The following is a 21635-nucleotide window of genomic DNA, read 5'->3' as shown; positions in this document are numbered from 1 at the left end:
CAGTTTTACCCCAGATGGTCATAGAGTAGTTGCATACATCACCTCAAAATTTAAAGAGCGATTTAGCCCCGCTGGTACTATATGGAAGCGGGTAGACCCGGATATGAAGCAATTTTATTATGATGAGTTTTTGGTAAGACATTTTAATTATCATGATTTTGTTATGTTTTTTATAATAATTTGTGAACATATTATTGCAGAAAATATATACTTGGGAGACAGGGCACGAGGCAGAATTTTATGCTACCTGGAACGTAGCTTGTGCCAAACTATACAAAGACATGCTATACAAAGCAAGACAAAAGGGAATAAAACCATCCTATGTACCTGAGAACATTTGGGATGCATGGCGAGCCATCTGGGCTGCAGACAGATGGCAGGAAAATGCAATGATAGCTCGAGCCAATAGAAAGAGTGAGTTGGCTGGCCCTAGTACCGAAGCGACAAAACATACCGCTGGATCCCGATCGATCGTCGAGCATGCCTTAGACATGGTGAGTTTTCAATTTTAAAATTCTATAAGAGTTTTGTACCTAGAACATACCACAGAAATATTTACATTCTTTAATATTCAGGAACATGATCTACAGTGACCTCCTACTTGTTGGGAGATATGTACCAAGACACATAAGTCAAAAGATGGCAACTTTATAGATCGTCAATCGTCGGCATTAGACGTAAGAATCTACACTTGAATATATTTAACTATTAACAATTATTATCTATCATTTTAGTAAATATCTAACAATACTTTTTTTTAAATGTAAATAGGAAGAAATTGCTGCTAGGGTTGCACAGGCGTCTCAGCCTAGTTTAGAGGGAGGTGAGGAGCAGATTTTATCCACTGACCAGATAAATGAAATTTATTATGATGTGGTTGGTGAAAGGAAAAAGACCTCCACCCTATATGGTCTTGGGGCTCAGGCGAGAGTTGTATATGATCAGCCGATGGCTCCTAGGGCCAAGGGTCGTCCCAGCACATCATCGAGTGCATCCGAATCATCTGCTAGAGTAGACGCCTTAGAGCAAGAAAACACAGATTTGAAGACCCAACTCTCGAGCTTGGAGGCAGAATTTTGAGCAGAACGGCAATCCCGATTGGATCTTGAGAAAATTGGGCGGGATATGCAGGCCTTCTTGGATCAAATGAGTGCAATGCCGCATCGTTTTGCCTCTCAGGAGACTCAAGACCCTAATAATCCCCCTGATACGTAGATTGCCATAGGTATCTTGATGTTTAACTTTTTAATTGTTTTCACTATTTTTTTTTGTTTCATGAAACTATATCTAACATTGTATTATATCTTTTCAGGAACGTTGATATCTATACAACACCATCATCATATATCCAAAATAGCATTCAGATATGTAAAATAAATTCATAATATTAAATTTAATATGTTACTCATAATTGTGTATTAGTTTGTTCTATGTTTTATGAATAATCTATCATCTTAAAATTTTTGCAGGATTGATTACTACTTGCTAGCTTAGGATTGGATTTTCTTTGCTACAAGGTGTTGTATTGTGCTTTTAAATTTCAGATGTTGTAGTACTATACAATCAGGTGTTTATGGTTAGAGATGTTTGGATATTTATCTTTGTTTTTTTATTGGATATTTAGTTTTAGTTTTAGTTTTGTGCTTGGATTATTGTTATTGGAGATGTTGTAGTAATGTATTTGTGTATTATGCTTGGATTGGATATTTGGTTCGATATTTACATTCATATATTATTTTGTATTGTCATTGTCTAATTGTGTATGTATTGTGTTGTTTGAAAACCATTGTATGTGATGGTTTAGATTGATATGAAATGTAAACAAGGACGACTGCAGAAACAAAATGTTGCTGCTGGAATTTCCAGGTATTAGAGACGGAATATTAAAATTCCGTCTCTAATTAGAGACAGAATTTTAATATTCTGTGTCTAATTTCTCCCCGAAAATTACTATTATTACGATAACTAGCGACGAAACTTTAATTTTCCGTTGCCGAGTGCCCTGAAATTGTCTGAAATGTCGATACTTTGCGATGGAATATTAAAATTCCGTCTCTAATTAGAGACGGAATTTTAATGTTCCGTCTCTAATTTGAGACAGAATTTTAATGTTCCCTCTCTAATTATAGATGCACTTTTAATCTAATTAGAGACGGGATTCTATACTTAGCGACTGATAATTAAATTTCCGTCGCTAAAATTTTAGAGACGGAATATATATTCTGTCTCTAAATAGCGACGGAATATTAAATTCCGTCTCTAAATACAGTCAGCGACAAAACTCGTATCGACGTAGTGATTCCGTCACTAATCAGTCGCTAATTATCTAGTTTAGCGATGGAATAGAGACGGAATATTCCGTCTCTAATGCTGCATTTTGTTGTAGTGTGTAGCATCTTATGATATAAGCTTCTTGAGACAAACCCAAAAGCCTTTTATATCGATCTCTAATGATCTTCACTCATAAGATGTACTCTGCTTCTCCCATGTCTATTATGTCAAATTATGATGAAATCCAAGATTTGACTTCTATCACACACTTATGTCACTTCCAGCTATTAGCATACCATCAACATATAATGATAAAATGATAAACTTTCCTTTTTTTTCCTTTCTGAGGTAAACACAATGATCCTCATTGATCATTTCGAAACTATGAGATAAAATGACTTCATTAAATCTTATGTTCCATTGTCTTGACACTTGCTTTAGCCCATATATAGACTTCTCAAGTCTACATACTCTTTTCTCTCCTTCGGCAATGTAGTCTTCTGGTTATACCATATAGATTTCTTTGTCAAGATTACCATTAAGAAAATTCGTTTTACATCCATCTGATGTAATTTCATGTCAAATTGTGCTACTATAGCTAGGATGACATGTATTGACACAAACTTCACAAATTGGTAGAATGTCTCTTCAAAATCAATACCCTCCATTTGGGTATATCCTTTTGCAATTAATCGAGCTTTGTATCGATTAATCGATCCATCTGCTTTCCTCTTTATTTTGAGAATCCACTTATTCCCAATAGCCCTTCGGCCCAGAGGAAGATCGACTAAATCTCAAACTTAATTCTTTCTCATTGACTCCATTTCTTCATCCATTGCAACTTTCCATTCTTTTCTAATTGAGCATCTCAAAACTTCCTCAACTGTTCAAGGTTCCTCATCATCAACTGGGAGAATCATCAATGTCTCATTCTCAATATCAAACCTTCTCCGAGGAATAATCTGACGACTACTTCTTTGTAGGTTAGACTGTTGAGAAACTAACTCATTCAGTGGCAAATTACTTCCACTAGGTTGACTAAATTCAGGCATCTCCTGATTTGTTAATTTTACTTTACTTTAATTTTAATTTTGATTTAATTTAATTTAATTTAATTTAATTTAATTTTAATTTTAATTTTTCTTTAATTTAATTTTAATTTTAATTTAATTTTAATTTTAATTTAATTTAATTTAATCTTAATTTTAATTTAATTTAATTTAATTTTAATTTAAGTCCTTAGTCATCTCACCCGATCTATGTTTTCAATCAGGGAATCCTATAATTTTGTGAGATGAATTAGGTTCAATCTTAGGGTTTGTTTTTAACTTGTGTTAGATTCAAGTTTAGCTTTGGGTTCAACAAATAGGCGTTCTCTGGATAAACTTCTGGGCTATGGTGAGTCACTTGGACATCATTAGAGTAACCATGCCTTCGAGGTTTTCCAAATAGTCCTATCCACTAGACTTAGTACAAAACCTTGGTCTAACTGGTTAGGATCCATAAAGGGTAGCTTCGGTTAGTTCCACTTAGCCAAATGCACTAGGTCGAAGCCATATCTTTCTAGACATGCATAGACTAAGTTTCCCTAACGTACTATCATCCAAAACTTCACCAGTACCATTTTTCAAGTTAAACTTGAACCCTTTTTAACTAGTCCTAATTACCCTGTCGGGTAGGTTGGTTAGGGTTACCTTGCCGGGTATGTTAGTTTTGAAGGTGCCAGCTATTCTGGAGTCTCCCCCTGAATTAATGACCATTAATTTAATTTTTAGTTTTAGGTTTATGTCTATTTCTTTATAATTATATTTTACTTGGTGATAGTTTAAATTTTGGTGAGTTCTAATTTTAGATTTTAAATTTTTTTGTTTAGGTTTGTATTCTGGTTTTTGATTTGGTTTATTTGGCTTTATGTAATATATTTTATCTTTAGGGATATAATATTGGTTAGGTCTTATTTGTGTGGTTAAACACGCTTTCGGAACCCAGGCTTTATTCGTTGGTTTGTATTGGGTTATTAATGATTTAAAAGTTTTATTTGAGTTTGACTTATATCCGAGTGCGGTTTTATTATAACATGCTTTTTGATTATTTAGGATTAAGTCTAAGTTTTTTGATCTGGTAGTAAATTTTTCTAACATATTTTTTAAGTTATTAATTTCTAATTTTAATGATGAATTCTCTTCCTCAAGTGTTAGATCTTGAGTTGGTTTATTACTTACAACTTGTTCCTTGAGGATTTGATTTTCCTCGAGAAGCAATTTGTTTTCATTTTCTAATTTAACTAACTTATTATTTAAGCAAGAAATAATTTTAAAAAACTTTCGGTTTAAGGTTAGGAATACCTCTTCGGAACCTTCAGAAATGAGTACGGACTCGTGGCTGGATTCGGGTTCGGACCCGTCTTCCGATTCGTCTTCCGACTCTGCTTCGCGGGCCATCAGTGCTAGGTGGCTCTGGTGCTTCTGATCTTCTGCTTCTGATTTGTCTGAGGAGGAGGAGTCCCACGTTGCTTTAAGGGCCTTCTTTTTGGTCGGCTTCGGTTTGTCGATCTTCAGTCTTAGGCACTCGTTCTTGTAGTGCCCCTTTTTGTTGCATCCGAAGCATGTCACATTCCTTGAATCGGCTAGCGAACTGATCTTTTGAAGATCTTTCTTGCTGAAGCTTTTCTTCCTCTGGTGAACATCTTCCTTACCAAGTTCACCAGGTGTTCTTCATCTTCAGAGCTCTGGTCAGAGTCTTCTTCAGGTTCAGCCTTGTTCTTCTTGGAAGACCCTGCATATAAGGAAATACCTTTCTCGGCCCCAGTGTTAGTCTGCTCATGTAATTCTAATTCACAAAACAGTTCATCTAATTTAAGCTTAGTTAAATTCTTAGAAATTTTGTAGGCATCCACTATGGATGCCCATAAGCTATTACGTGGAAATGCGTTTAACGCATACCTGATTAGGTCTCTATTGTCCATCTGGTGACCTATTGCATGGAGCCCGTTGAGGATATCCTTGATACTCGCATGCAGCTGACTCGTTGTTTCCCCTTCCTGCATTTTTATATTAAAAATTTTATTTAATAATAAATCCCTTTTTGTTACCTTAGCGTCGCTGGTTCCTTCGTGCAGCTCGATCAGTTTATCCCACAGCTCTTTAGCATTTTGATGCGGTCCGACCCGGTTCAATTCTTCTCTTGTTAATCTGCAATATTGTAAAGTGTTGATAGCTTTGTTCTCCGTTGATGCCTTCTTCTTTATGTTTGATGTGCATTTTTCAGGATCTAGTAGATCCCCGGAGCTGTCAACTGGTGGTGTGTAGGCTTGTGTGACGCTCAGCCACTGGTTGAAATCTGTCTTGAGATACACCTCCATCCACTTCTTCCAATACGGGAAATCATCCCCGTTGAAAAGAGGAGGTCGCACTGTGCTGAAGCCCTCGATCTGCGACATTTTAATCTGCACAAAAAAACAAGTAGAGAGGTTCCAAGACTTGGTCTTGGATTACTAGTGCGGGAGAAATTTAAAAAAAATAACTAAATTGGTGTTGCACCAATTTAGATTTAATTGCGACGGAAGGAGATTTCCAAAAAGGTAATAATACCAATTTGGAATTTCACGAAAAACTGAAATCCGAAAAAAATTTAAAAATAAATCACCCTCCTGTCTGATTGGTGGTTGCACCAAATTAGAGTGGTACCTGCTCTGATACCACTTGTTGGATGGTGATCGTTCGATAGAGGGGAGGGTGAATATCGATTGAAAATTTTTGTAGAGTACGCAGCGGAAATTAAAACAACGAAAATTAAAAAGGATAAGGACACCAAGATTTTTACTTGGTTCGGAGCATGTGTCAACTCCTACTCCAAGGCCCGTACTCGTTGAGTACTCTCGTTGGGCAATTACTATCAATTCGAATAATAATTACAAAGTAGTTAAGTACAAGAATTGACATAAATGAAAAAATACCGACAAACTGAAAATAATTAAATTGAAGAGAGTGCTTTGTCGGAGTGGCCTCGCGGCGTTGCAGGAGCACAGTATAGCAGATCGTTAATTCAGAGTTGTTGTTCTGAGCTCCGCCTTTGACCCTCCTTATATAGGAGGCTCGGGGCGCCCCGGATCCCTTCCGGACGCCTTGGTGTGACATGGCAGACCCAACCAGCGAGTTCCACGTGTCAGAGCTGCGAACTATATAATATTTATCTCCGGGCACCCAGATCCCTTCCAGGTGCCCGAACCTCCTTTCTCCAGAAAATCCTTCTCCTGCATGACAAGGTTAGTCCGAGGTAAATATATAATGTGTAACCTGCAAAACAGAGTGTTAGCACAATTTATAAGTTTAACATAAAGAGTATGACTTAGATTCCGTCTTTCCGAGACCGGAATCTAGTCACGATCTCGACTTAGATATCCGAAATGAATCTAAGCTGGATCAACGCCTAATGTTCCCTTCCCGGGAATACATCCTCACAGTCACTCCCCTCCAGTGACTTACCTTTACTTACCTGCCAGATGTCCGGTCAGCCTTTCGACCCGTCTGGACTTCTTGCCAGCTATCCGGTCAGCCCGTCGACCTAGCTGGACTGCGTGCCAAGCGTCCGGTCAGCCCGTCGACCCATTTGGACTTCGTGCTAAGCGTCCGGTCAGCCCGTCGACCCGCTTGGACTTCGTGTCAGACATCCGATCAGCCCGTCGACCTGTCTGGACTTCGTCTGCACACTTGGTCAGAGTGTTAGATAACGACAAACCTAACTTAACCCAATTTGTTATTCATCAAAACCTGAGTTAGACCGTTAGTGCTAACCACACCAACATTCTCCTCCTCTATCTCAAATATAGGAATTATATTATCAACTTCACCTCGTGTTGGGAACTCAGTTTCAAGAAAAGTAGCATCTCTTGACCTATTTCAGAGATGGTTCCATCTTGTCTCTCACCAATAAAAACATAACCCTTAGAAGTCTCATAATACCTTTATAAAGATACACTTCTTATCTCTGAGTTCTAGTTTTCTATGTTTGTGAGTCTTATCATGAACAAAGGCAGCTAACCCCCAAGGTCTCAGATTACTTAAATCTGATTTTCTACCTGTCCAACGTTCATGCGGGGTAGATGGAACTTACTTTGAAGGCACTTTATTAAGTATATCGGCCATAACTAATAATATATCTCCACAATAGGAGATTGACAAATTAGCCTGTGCCATCATAGACCTAACTATTTCAAGAAGAGTCATATTTCTTCTTTCAGCAGCCCCATTTTGCTATGGAGTTCTTGGAATTGTTAACTATATAATAATCCTTCTATCATTACATATTGTCTTAAACATATCAGACAAATATTTCCCTCCACGGTCAGTGCATAAGGTTTTAACCTTACATTCTAATTGATTTTCAACTTCGTTCAAATAATGATTAAATCAATCTAATACTTCTGATTTATGAGAAATCAAATACACATGATCAAAACGAAAGAAATCATCAATAAATGTAATGAAATAAGAACTCCCATTTCTAGCCTTCATATTCATTGGACCACAAATATCCGAATGAATTAATTATAATGGTGATTCAACCCTAATAGTCTTACCAAATGATTTCCTAGTTGCCTTTCCAACAAGACAATGCTCATAAGTTTATCTTAGCATGAGTGCCTAAAAAGGCCCTCCTTAGCTAATGTATTCATTCATTCTTGTCCTATATGTCCTAGTCTAGTATGCTAAATTTCATCATTAACATCGGCATTACTAGTAAGAGCAATGTTTGAAAAACAACCATCATTATTATTTGGTTCTACATCAAGAACCATAAAACCGTTTGTTACATAACCATGCCCAATTAACACAGAGTTAATTCGAAGTTCCACACAATAGTTATAAAAATTTACACAATAGCCTAAATCAAGAAGATAAGTGACGAAAATCAGATTCCGTCGAATTTCAGGAGCATACAGGACATCATGTAGAAACAAAACACTACCACCACGGAGGTTAAGTTTGCAAGTGTCGACTCCTTTAACTTCAACTCTTGCATTATTTCGTACATAGATCCATTTGTTGCTAGCTAGTACTCGTCAGTACTCTACAAATGTAATTCACTCCCGAGCTACATGGTTGGTTGCTTCCGAATCTATAATCTATAAAAGATAAGAATTAGTTAACAACATTGAACTAACTACAAAATGCTCAAGAAAAGAAGACACACTTGCATCGTTTCAATCTGGTCTTCTTTCCTTTCTTCTTGATTGGGTCTTGTCCCACAACAGCAACTTCTTTCTTCTTTCCCTTCCCCTTATTGAACCATTTCTTTTTCTTGGATCTAGATGATCCAACAGAACGAATAGCCATATAGGCTAGTCTAAAAATCTTTGCAGATTCAACTCTCTCCGCCTCCAATTCTACATGGCGTGAGATGTTAATGAAAGTCTTAATACTCTCATTGTGAGTTAGGGTTTGCTTCATGGTCTCTCAAGAATCTAGAAGGGAATGAATAACTGCTTGAACCTGCTGTTCATCGGTCAACTCATAACCAGCAATTTTAAGCTCCTGAATCATGTTCGACATCTCCCTGAGGTGTTGATCCATTGAAAGATTCTGACGCTTAATGTAGCTGTCAAACTTAATTGTTAGCTATCGAAGCTTGCTCAGACTTCCTCCACTCTACTTTTCTCTACGGGCTACCCAGACAGCATGAGTCGATAGTAATGGCTCATACTCAAATACCAGGTCATCCATCATTGAACTAATCAATATTCCTTTAGCAATGGAGTCATTCCTTTTCCATGCCCCATAGGCATTGAGATCTCGTCTGTTCTGTGTAGTGGGATCTACAGGTCTTCCATAATCTATTTTATAGTCTCAAGAACTTCTTTTTTCTCAAGTACATATTGTATCTTGAGTTGTCAGATTTTGTAGTTATCCTCATATAATTTCTCTCTATTATTGAATTTAGCTATGATGTTCTTATTTGTCATGATCTAACATAAATAAATATATTATTTAGTATTTAGTAAAATTCACATGCATGCAATTTATGATTGACTCAATATTAATTTGAATTGGTTTATAAAATCAAGTGATAAATATGTTTCCACTCATCATTTGTATGGCCCAATCAAATCAACATTGATCAATACTATTACATACATCCCAACAAATGAACTAATCATCATTCTATCATGATTTCTTTAATTAAATGAACTAATCATTTAATAAAATGAACTAATCATTTTTCATGTATCATGAAGTAATCAGCATATGAATGAACATATCATTTATATAAACATATCACATATTGTTAACATATAACAAACAGATATGAACTAAATGGACTAATACTGTTCATACACAATGACAGTAACAATAACAGAACTCTTACAAACTAGATAGGCTTACACCACTCTCACTAGGATAGACACTAGTGCAGTGGCCAACATAATTCTCTTCAACCTGGACTCATTTGAGGTAATTTCTGATAGACCAACTTCAAGATTTTCAATTTGACCTATCATCGAAACTTATTCAGAATCCTCTTTAGATTCTTCAGGGTCCTCCTCTAGGAACTCATGGTGAAGTAGCTCTACACATAACTATGCATATATAAGGTTCTCCCTTTGGAGAGCCTTCATATCTAGTGTGCTACCACCTTAGGATTCTCCGACAGTGAACAAATCAACGCCTAGATCTTGTAATTATCCATGATTGGAAACTCTTCTTATTCGAGTTTCCAGGATTGATAATCATCCGTGCTAACTTTAAATTGAAATTAAATAAGTTAGTACAAAATCAACTAACCAGTACAAAATCAACTAACCAGTACAAAATTGGCTGAATTTAATTTATATAGGCATGAAACCAACATTATTAATCAAGAAAAGCAAATCTTCTTGATTTTCAAGAGTCTAAATCGACTGATCCATTTGATCGGTTGATTGGGAATCTAGATCCTGAGCTCTGTCCAATGTCCTCATTAGAACTAATATAACTGGAATGAGATTTCTTACCTATGTTCTATTAATCTAAGTTCATTTAAGTCAATCTCAGACTTATTGATCAAACTTAGGTTCATTTGATCAATCCAATGCTTATTGGATTAAGTCTAACCCATTAGACCAAATCTAATCATTTTGGTTAAACAACTTATGTAATCAAAATCATCCCAATTAATTCAATAATAAACCAAACTGGTTAAACCAACGAATGATTTGAGCTCGATCTAGGTATTATTGAATTAAACTGGTCTGATTAAACCAACTAATGATTTGAACCAGATCTAGGATCAAGATGGTATAGTTCAATTTTCAATTAATCGAACTTTGATTAATCAATTTCAATTGATTAAATAGTGAGCAATCGATTCATGCATGATTAGCATAATATACTGTTCATGCATGAAATTTTAATCGATTAAAACAATAGTTTTCAAACAGTGTTGACAGATGAACAGTAATTAATACTGTTCATCTTCATTTAATCGATTATCTCAATCGAAAAAAAATATTTGAATCGATTACTCCAATCGATTACACAGATTCACTGTGTTTCGTCAGTTTATTCGATTACACAGCTTCTTCTCTTCTCTGTCGCGATTGCGACACTCTCTTTTTCTATCGCGACGAACATGATTGTCGTTACCTTTGATTGTCAGCCTCCCAACGTAGTTTCTGACACTCTCTGGCCACAGAAGCCAATAGCCAACAACTTCTCGGGGCTCGACAACTACGGCAGATCGCAACCCAGTCGCGATCTTGCTTAGCGACGGCGGCAGAGAGATTTTCATTTCGACAAAGAGATTATTTCATACTTAGGCATCGCTCTGATACCATTGTTGATAGTTCTAAGTATGAAAAATAGTAAACATGAAAAATATAAACACTTACAGTGATCTCTTGCAGATCCGCAATCGATAACAGAATATAATCTTCATACTTGTTGTCGAAAGAGCGATCACAAACAAATCGAAAAGCACTTCATGGTTCACAAACCAAATCCCTCTTTCAAGATTAGAAAAACAAATATTGAATATTCTTCATGCCTCTTTCAATCTTGTGCAAATGGACGAACCTTGTACAGAAACCTTTCATATGGAACGAACCCATTCTCTTTGACTTTGAACAAAACTCGTACACAGCAAGCCTCCTCTTCCTTTCTCTCTTGCTCCTCTTCCTTTAGGTCACATGGACGACCTTATATATAGGTGTAGTAGGTCTCTTCCCCTTTCTACATTTATAGAGGAAGGTGATTGGATTGGAAGAGGAAGGGGAAGGGGCATCTTCTTACCTTCCTTCCAACAGTTGAAGCATTTGGGTGACGATGTGAACAAAAGAATAGGTATTCTTAGTCAATTATTGAAGTATTTGCTTAAGGATGCGAACTGAAGAATATGTCTTCTGTGTGTTCTGTAGATATACGCTTGGTGATTTGGATGGCTGTTTTTGGTGGCTAAGTGGATATGTTCGTCCTTAGCGCCTCTATCAATCAGTTTTAGGTCAATATTTAAGAGGTAAATCATGGACGATTAATAATCTTTGGAATAGTGACTAATGTATAAAGAAAATATTTACCTTGACATACTAAAATTCAAACCCTATATTTCATGATAATAATATTTTATACGCTAATTATTATACCGTCCTGAGGGACTTAGATGGCTGTTTCTGGCTCAATATGATGATAGCCCAGATGGAGCTTCTGATGAGGTTTCTTATTTTGACTTTTCTGTAAAATTTCGTCTTTCTTTTTCTCATTGATTGATATAGGTTGATAAATAAGATAAGTGTTTTTTTGCAGTAACACCATTATATCATATTCATTATATCTCCAGCTCGTTATGCTAGCTGGCATGCGCGTAATGAATTTTCCTTTCCTGTTTTTGTAGAAGCTATTTTTGATGTATAAAATGTTGGGGATGTATAAAATATTATTTGAGGAAATTTTTTAGAGAGAAAATTACTTTGAGGGGCTTTGAGGTTGACTATGGATGGTGGAGGTGTGTTCATAATCACAAAACGATTGGAGAGGGGCTTGAGGATGATGATGATGGAGGGTTCATGGGACTTCATGATTGAGGGCTAATTGCAGAGAGTTCAGAGTCAAGATGAAGGGTGGAGGGAGGCTTGCATGCGGTTGAAGGTGGATGGCACTCGGAGGGGAACTCACTGATTATGGGGTAGAGCTCACAAATACTAGCAGAGGGTGGAGAGCACATGAAAGGGCAAGAGTGTTTGAGCTTGTGAATGGGTGAGAAATAATTCTAAAGATAGTAGTTACCTTGAAAAGGTTCACATTTAATTGTCCAGGAAATTATTTTCCTTCAGAACGAAATGAAAGTTTCTTATACAGGTTTAATTTTATCTAGGTGGGCTTCTAGAGTGCTTGTGAACAGCCATGAGTCTTGCAGACATGGTAGGGAGGTAAAGAACAGTGCATACCTTTTATTTACAATTTGTAGGAAATTGGTCTTCCAAGCCTTGTTGCTATTTTCTCTGAGGTAAATTTATTCACACCATGCACTGCCACTTTGTTACCTTAAAAACTTTGTTTGGTTCTTCTAGAATTAAAAAAAATAGATCCGTTACCTTAGTGGTCCCTCTAGTATCGGCCCCACGGATATAGAGGGAGGTTCAGGATTGTTTCTATCATACTTCCAAACTGATGGAAAGACTAGAGTGAAACAAAAGAGGACAAGTCAAGTTGGTACTCTTAATCATGGTTCGTCGGAACGGACATGAAACGGTTGGAACGGGCATTCCGGCATGGGAACATCTCATGCAGTGCCAAAATTCTAATAAATAACGTTTCGACTTCGAAATGGAGGATGATAGATAGCGTCGGAAGCGCTCTTCGGAGTGGCCTGATCAAGCAGCTCACGGGCGCAGGCACGACGGCGCGAGAAGGCTAATGACGAGTGGCAGACGGCGGTGGAATTAGGACATGATCGAGTTTTTAATAAAAACTTATATTTTAATTAATAATTTATGTTTTATACTTTTGTAAGCCCAAGCGATTATTTTATTAAAAATATATTAAATTATATATTAAAAATTTTAATTAAGTCAAAATTATATATATATATATCCTTCTGCGACCATTCCAATGATATTGGAACTAAAACGGTAGAGTCCACGATGATCACCACGACTGTTCCAACTAATCATGCTCTTAATAACCTGCACCAATAAAATATTTGCGCCAGGTAAATGATGTGTTGTTTCTTTTCAGTTTGCCATAATTCATAACTTAATAAATATGTCATCCACTAGTCAACTAGGTTTCCCGTGAGAACTTCACATAGAGATAGAAGAACTTTAGAAGAGGCATCAAATAGCCAAAGAAGTCCTTTTCATCCTGAGGCAAAAGAAGATAAAGAGATTCAAGTACTAGAGCTGGAGGATGCTTCTCAAATATCCATCTGTAACATCAGTTTACTTATTGCTGGTGAGTAAAGGATACACTGATTATTGGATAACTGAATTTATTTTTAGATTGTTTTATTTTTCAATTCTTGTCTCATGTCGAGTTCCATATGTTAGAATAGGCTGTCATTATATCATTTGCATACATGCCCTTACAGTTTAGCGAAAGCGATTTAAGACATCTAAATGTTATTATTGATCTAATGTTGAGTTCCATATGTTACACGGAGGAATAAAATCCGTCCCCTCGGATAGGTCTTGGCTAGCACATGAGGTATTACCACCAATGAGATCTGGGGTTCGAATCTCAACAAAATCGAGGTAAATGCCTCCTTTATGTGCTAGTCACTATTCCAAAGGCTAGTAGCCGTCCGTGATTTACCTCCTCCGTGTTAGCCCTGGGACGAATTGACGGGGGTGCTGAGACAAAGATATTCATCTTTTGCCACCAACGGAGGAATAAAATCCATATAACTGACCTTTAAAAGCTAGGACTAACATAAATGCCCGAAGTTGGTGCACTTTTGTAAATGATTGACTGTGCATGTATTATTCATATTCTGAAGACGTGCAATGTTCACAAGCTATGTAATAACTGCTGAAAACTCAAAAGAGGTCACGGTTGGATGAGTCCAAAGTTCAGAATATCGCTTCCCAGCTTTAGGTCAGTTTCTATGATTATCAAAGCTTAGAGGGTAAATGTGGCCTAACTCTTGTTGTAACTTCTTGATCATCTGTGGGAATTCAGCGGGCAAACTATGTACAACCCTAATCTTCTGAAGTACACTTGCCAAATTGAATGCAGGTATGTGTATGAATGAATCTATTATCAAAAATTGTCATTCTTCCAACTCGAACTATGGAAATTATAACGAGAAGTTGAATTCAATTTCAAATCTACTGAGCATCCTATGCAGGGTGAGCGCTGTGGAGGCTGCTAAAATATGAGGTCAATGACTACTGAACCTGAAAACTCAAATGTCGATCTTGAAGCAAAAGAGAAAGTGACCCATTTGCAACTGAAGATCATGTAGGACGTGACCGAAGCATTGCAGTGCTACTATCAAAGCCTGTAATGGCTCTAGAATTAAATTTTCTGACTATGCAAGTCGAAGCTCCAAAAATTGTCCGTGCTCAGTCCTGGAAGAATTAAGTGGGAAAGCCAACAACAGCGAAGTTTGTTAGTACTTTCTGTTACGGAATGAAGATGAGCAAACTCATAAAATCTATTCATTCAAAGGAAAAAAACAGACATAAAAACAAGATGAGACCAAGTTTTGTATTTTGGAATTTTCAAATGGAATGAGTTGCAATTGGGTACATCACGTTCTATGAGTGTTTAAGGGACTGGTGTATGTAAAAAAATGTTTAAGAGAAATCATCATTACCGGGTTTCTGTTCTCGCTTACTTGTCTTCTAATTGTCCACCCAACTAAACTTAAAGGCAATCTTGTACACAATGAATAAATAATTTAGGTGAGTCAGAATTTGGTAGTTCATCTCCTACTGACAAAAAAAATAAATAAACGAAAAGGATTTGAGACAATGTTCAGTTTGCTTCACCATCAAGGAGTCATCAAAAAAGTTAGAATAGATCGTTTGATTGGTCACTCTTTAATACTCTTGGCCTTCCTTGAATGGGAAGTCCTAGAATTGAGCTTCTGCTATCATGGAGCCACTATGGTTGCCGACGGGAGAAAAAGATTATAATCACCTTTATTGGGGAACTGCTTTACTTTATTTGGCTAAATCGATGAGCTTGTCTCCAGCAAGCTGAGCTTTAACCTCGCTGAGTATGCGGACAGACTGCCTCCTTTATTGGAGGGTGGGAATGAAGTCTATAGATTGAGGCATTACTCAAGTCATCTATCTCACCTGGTCATCATGGTTAACAGCGTTCGAAGAGTTCCTTCTTGTCTATGTAATAGCTAGCTGGTGCTTCACCATCTGTTTTTGTGGATACTTGTCTTGACAGGTCTTTTATTTGAGCTCCCTTCCTGTCTTTGAAGGAGCTGTTTGTGTGGCTACCAAGAGAATTATATTATCTCTGAGTGAACCAAGGCTCACTCATTGTTTTTCAAACAAACTAAAATATCCAAACGTGTCGCTAATCTGATATCAAACTTGGCTCGAGGATTAGGTACTCTGGCACAGAAAAATTAAGAAGTCATCAGATTTTTGTGTCAACTTCAAAGATTAATTTGCTGTTAATGGAACAAATTACAAGGCAAGTCATATATGACTGGAAATCATGGATGTCTAGTTTCTAACAAAACAAACGGTGCTCAAAAATAATATTCCTATATAAAGTTATAACCATTTTGATTGAAGTCTGTTAGGTTGGAAATGCTACTTGGGAAACCTTAATAATATTGCTCGGGAAAGACAGTTGCTCGAGAAAGATAAATTGCTCGAGAAAGACATTTTCTTGAGAAAGATAATTGCTTGGGGAAAATGAACTCCCTCAAAAATTGAAAGATTCAACGAACGTTTTGGTATTCTTGGTGATCTTCTTAGAACTTGAAAAGGTTGATGAGCCTTTAATACTCCTACATACTTTTTCATTATTAAACTCACTTTTATTCTTAAGGCTCAGGAAATATAATTCTAGTTTAATGAGTCCTTAGAAAATATAAACCACATTTAATGCATTTTGACTCATCTGGGAGGATTGTTCCATGTCTTGCCTATAAAGACTATCTTTTGTATTGTTGGGAGAAGATTTCGTTTTGAGATTAAAATATATTTGAGATTTTAAGGTTGTTAGAAGATTTATCTTCTTGTTATCTCTCTAAACTCTTGGTGCATTTCCTAGTGTCGTGAGTATTGAGAGTGCCTTGTGTTACCTCCTACGCTTCCTGGTGTCATATTCAAAATCTCCTATGAATAGGCAACAACAGGGTGCACTTTGCTGAAGTTGGTGTGACATGCCAAAGGTTGTATGATGCACAAAACTAATTATTGATGAGGATAACTAGTTAGATAGCAGTTGGAAGCAAATCAAAACTGTTGTTTAGATTAGCAACACACCTGCAGACATTTTAATGCATAAAACAAGTCCAACTTGGCAGATAATTGTTTGGATTGCAGTTGGTAGCAAATAGAAAGCGTCCATGGATCTTCATCATAATGTCCACAACAATGTGGATTAGAATTCATCATATCTTGCATTCCTCTACTCAGCAAATGGCAGGAGTATGATTGTTAACGTGTGAATACCAAGCTTCTAATTAGGACCCTCTTCAAGTTGCTGAAGTTCAGAGACGTTCTGTGAAACTGACATTAGAGAAAAACAACTGAAAAATATATGAAACCACTGGTTAGTGGATGGGTTCAAAAAAAGAAGAGGGACCTCTCATGAAAAATGAGAAATAAGATTCCTGTAGCTGGCTTCATTAGGCTTATAGCCAAGCTTCAACATCTCGTCATGCAGATTCATTGCCCTCCGATTCTCCCCTGAGTGACAAAGTTCACAAATCATAGTCACAAAGATATCACCATCTAGAATGTCTTTTCCCTGCATATAGTCAAAAACTTGGATAGCTTTGGCTGACCGTCTTTCTCCAAGCAGTGTTTTGAGGAGCAATTTGTATGAGGATAAATCAAAACACCCCCCCAATTTCTTCAACCTTTCATGCAACTCCAATGCTGAGTCAACAAGCCCATTAGTGCTATAGTACCTGACCAGATCATAGAAACAAAACCCATCCAACAAGATTTCATTTTGCAGTGCAGTATCAATCAGATGACCTGCTTCCTTCCACATAGATTTGCTAAGTTGCGCAGCTATATATTTTGAGAGATCAGAGATTTTAGGCACAACCCCTCTTTTGATGGAAGCTTCTAACACTTGATCCACTTCCATTGATGGATTTCCATTACAAATTCCACTAACAAAAACCTTACAACTTCTAGGATTCACTTTGATCCCCTTTTCCAACAATATTCCATAAAGTTCCAATGCATCCCACACGATTCCTTCCTTTGACATTGTCTTTAGCAAATAAAGATACACTCTTTTTCCTAATTCAACATTGTGTTTCCTAGCTCTATCAAAGAAAAATTTTGCCACATAGATCTTCTCAAGCTCACAAAGCCTGCAGATAATCCTATCATAATCCAAGCAAGGAACAGTTGGGAGGAAACCATAAACCAACATCTCTCTCAACATCAAACCCATTATTTTGTCATCCCCAAATCTAGAACCACTATCAAGGATTGTGCAATAAGTAGTAAACCTCGGTCTCATGTTGACTTCACGCATTCTGTGGACGAGGCCAATGGCAACTCCAAATTCTCCTTTCCTACAGAAACAATCGATGACCAGATCATAAGCTGAATCTCTGCAACCCCCTACAACTAGCAAAAGGACGGCCTTTTCAAGCTTCCCCTCCCTGCAAAGAAGCCGAGACAGAAGCGACCAAGTGCGAGAATCAGGCACTGCGCCATTTCGAAGTGCAGCAGCATAACAACGCCAGGCAATCCTGACACCATCCCCGTCCACATCCGAGGAAGACAGAGCGTCAAGAAGCGCATTGCAACTACGGGTCGTAATTTGACACCTGAAAGCTACGATTTTTCTGAAAATTTCCAAGCTACCGGAAATCAGCCCCGAAGTGGAGTAGGTTTCAAGGACAAAATTAAGAGCCCTAGATCGAGAATCCTTACGTTGGGAGGCTCGGGAAAGCGAGTTGACAACCACATGCGGGTGGTAGGACAGCAGGACTGGATCCAGAAGCCACCTAGCTCGATCGAGGAGGCCGGCGTCCACGAGGGTCCACGCGATTGCGGCAAGCGAATGGAGGTCCGGGCGGTAACCGAGATCGGACTGCGCCCAATTGAAGAATTCGAGGGAGAGATCAGGGTGGGAGCGGGTCATGGAAAGGACTCGGCGAACGAGGTCGTCGCAGGAGCGGCCAGGAAGGAATAAGGATTTGGACCGGAGGCGGCGGATCCAATCCTTGCGGTGGAGGAGGAGGGAAGTTATCTGGGCAGCTAGGGATCGGTTTTTGAGGTCGGCACGCCATCGATGTGAGATCGGGAGAGTGGAGAATGCGGCTGAAACGCAGCGGCGAGGGAGGCACTTGCCGAGCATCTGGAAGGCACCAGCGTCGCACGGTTGCAAGCTGGACTTATACGAGCACACCGTAGGGTAGGTCTCTTCGACCTGCTTGACTTGACTACGTGGTCGAGAAATTCCCGATCCGTCCATTTTTTGCTTTAGGAATTGAAGTGAAGGTGATATATATATATATATATAATTTTGATAAACTGAGCGATACTTTATGTGTGATAGTGAATGATGTGCAGATGTAGTGTTGCTAGCTTGATTTCGTTATAAAAAAAAATATGTCATTTATTCTCTCTCCCCTTCGTCTTCTATTCAAAACTTCTACGTGGGAAATTTTTCAAATTAAAATCTCCCTTGCCGCTTTCTCTTTCTCTCGCTCCCTCCGTCTCCGTCGTCCGTCGGACCTCGCGCTCTTGCCTGGAAAGTTTCATCGGCATCTTCAATCTCACAGCTGCTGTGAGAGCTTACCACCTCTCTTCATTCCCAATGGTAATTCGTTTTATTTTAATTTGTTATTCCCCACCGTTATAGCATACATATATTAGAAGGATTAATCCTATAACATGCAGGGACGACGCTGGCTACAAATGTCTGCAAGCTACAGCAACGTCTGCGCGTTAGCTGCTACACGTTTTAGCAGCTACAAACGTGAAGCATCCACTTGGTAAGTCAGTTTTTTGGTAGCTACATTTTCTAACAGATATTATCCCTACAAATATTTAAGTTCATCTATATCAACTTGGTAAAAAATTATTTGAAATTATTTTTAACTGATGCAGCACCTTTGCTTCGCTTCTAAACATTGCAGCAACTACTTCGCAACAAACTGTCCTTGTAGCTGCTACAACTTGTAACAGTTAACTTGGAATGGTGGTATTGGAAGGAAGGAAGGATTTATGCTACGACATACAAGGCCGACGCTTGCTACAACGTCTGCAGTCACTTGGACTTTCCTTTGCTACTACAAGTTATAGCAACTACTTTGACAGCTAATTGTTACACCTTGTAGCAGCTAACTGTCCATATAGCTGCTACAACGTGTAGCAACTACTTCGACAGTTAACTGCTACACCTTGTAACAGCTAACTCTCCATGTAGCTGCTCAACTTGTAGCAACCGCTTGGTAATTTGTTTTTTTAGTAGCTATATTTTCTAGCAGATATTAACCCTAAAAATATTTTTGTAGATGTATATCAACTTGCTAAAAAATTATTTAAAATTATTTATGCTGCTGCAGCGCCTTTGCTTTGCTGCTACACGTTGTAGCAGCTACTTCGACAAATAACTGCTACACCTTGTAGCAGCTAACTTTTCATGTAGTTGCTACAACTTGTAGCAACTAACTTGGAATATTAGCTGTTACAACAATGTAACAGTTCTTTCTTTGTTTATGCTCAACAAGATGTTACTCTGCATTTTCAACCAATAATAGATCATAGCAATCTCAGTTTTTTTATTTAGATCAATTAAATGAGGTTCTACACGTTGTAGAAGCAATTGTAGCACGTTGAAGCAGCTAGTCGTCAGAAGCTGCTACACATTGTAGCAGCTTGTCAAGAGTAGCTGCTACACTATGTAGCAGTTTCTTCTGATTAGCTGCTACACTTTGTAGCAGCTATTCCAGAATAGCTGCTGCAATACGTAGTAGGTATTGTTGATCTCCAAATAACATTTTCTTACCAATCACCTTTTTACAATTATTGTGCAAATATATATACTGTGCAATTACATTTTTACCCTCATTGGCTAAAGATTTAACGCCTAAACTCGCCATGTGAAAAATATTTCGAAAGATTTTCAATCATAGTAGATCGGTGCCCACACAGTGTCTTCGTCAATCAATCTCACCTCCATGACTTGTTTCTCATCCAAATCTTCGCCTCCATCGTAAGTATTTTGTTAGAGATGAAAGTTTTGAGTCATCTTGTTTTGCTTAGGAGTTTGAATTTTTAGGGTTTTGATTCGTCTCCTAACTGCTACAATGGGGTTTAATGATTTTAGGGCTTTCAGGTTTAAGATTATGGTTGAGGGAATACAGTGTTTAAAAAAAGTTTATGTCACACCTCGAGGAAGTCCTTGCCAGAAGAAATTTCGGCAGCATCTCCCCTGTACGGGTAACAGCCTGAAACTTATCTACATAGCCCTCAAGGCTCACAATCATCAGCCAACACGGCTGGGATATATATTGTACAAAAATGAAACAATCCACGCAGTTATAATATATCAACTGTCGGTTGTCATCACAATATAAAAAAGAAATCAAAAACAACATCCAAACTTACCTCTTCTGTCGTCCGGCAAGTGCGTAGCAAAACATACGCTTGTCGTCCGACAAGCGCGTAGCAAAACATACCAAATAGAAATCCACCAAGTAAGCAAAAAACCAACCATTACAATGCCTTAAGAAAAACCATACAAATCCAGGGTGCAAAACCAATACAAGTCCGAAGCACAGCTCTAAGCAAATAAACAAAAGACCAAAAGACCAATACGTAAACTCTTGTGATAAGGAGACTAGCAACTGCAACCTCCTGACAACTTCAACCTAAAATAAGAATAAATCAACGATGGGAGTTCAACAACTTAGCGGATACCAGATAAACATGCATAATAAGATATAACTAACAGTAATAATCATGCGGTACAGTTTCCTGAACAAAAGTAGGAGATGCAGACTGAAAAGGCTGAAGAAACTGTATTCACCAGAACCTCATATCCGGAAATAAGGGTCAGACCAGATACAAAATGTCACCTGTATGCATGTCAATCATATGTAACCACCAGACAGGCCGCCCACCAAGCACTGGTGGTCAGTGCGAACTGAGTGACACCCGATTGCTATCACGGACACTCTGCCAAGCAGGAGTAGTAGCGTATTCACCCTGCCTGTGA

The 21635-nt window shown here is 37.9% G+C and overlaps 2 protein-coding genes across 2 annotated transcripts; one reads left to right on the top strand and one right to left on the bottom strand.

The window, feature by feature from the left end:
• Positions 1-200: 200 nt before the first annotated feature.
• On the top strand, positions 201-1080 carry LOC122044332 (the record flags this gene model as incomplete). Its single annotated transcript, XM_042604836.1, has 2 exons — positions 201-494; positions 772-1080. Coding segments are annotated over 2 exons (603 nt in total), but the record flags the coding sequence as incomplete, so codon positions are not given.
• A 13762-nt stretch (positions 1081-14842) lies between these two features.
• LOC122044331 (pentatricopeptide repeat-containing protein At4g21170-like) lies at positions 14843-18884 on the bottom strand. Its single transcript, XM_042604835.1, has 2 exons — positions 16703-18884; positions 14843-15817 (listed from the first exon to the last, which is right to left on the bottom strand). Exon 1 carries the CDS (start codon positions 18882-18884, stop codon positions 17028-17030), a length of 1857 nt encoding a protein of 618 aa, XP_042460769.1. The 3' UTR covers positions 14843-15817; positions 16703-17027.
• Positions 18885-21635: the final 2751 nt, after the last annotated feature.

This window comes from Zingiber officinale, chromosome 2A (assembly GCF_018446385.1).
Source record: "Zingiber officinale cultivar Zhangliang chromosome 2A, Zo_v1.1, whole genome shotgun sequence".
Classification (NCBI taxonomy): Eukaryota; Viridiplantae; Streptophyta; class Magnoliopsida; order Zingiberales; family Zingiberaceae; genus Zingiber; species Zingiber officinale.
Note: the sequence above shows the minus strand (reverse complement) of the source record. Positions and strands in the feature narration are given on the sequence as shown.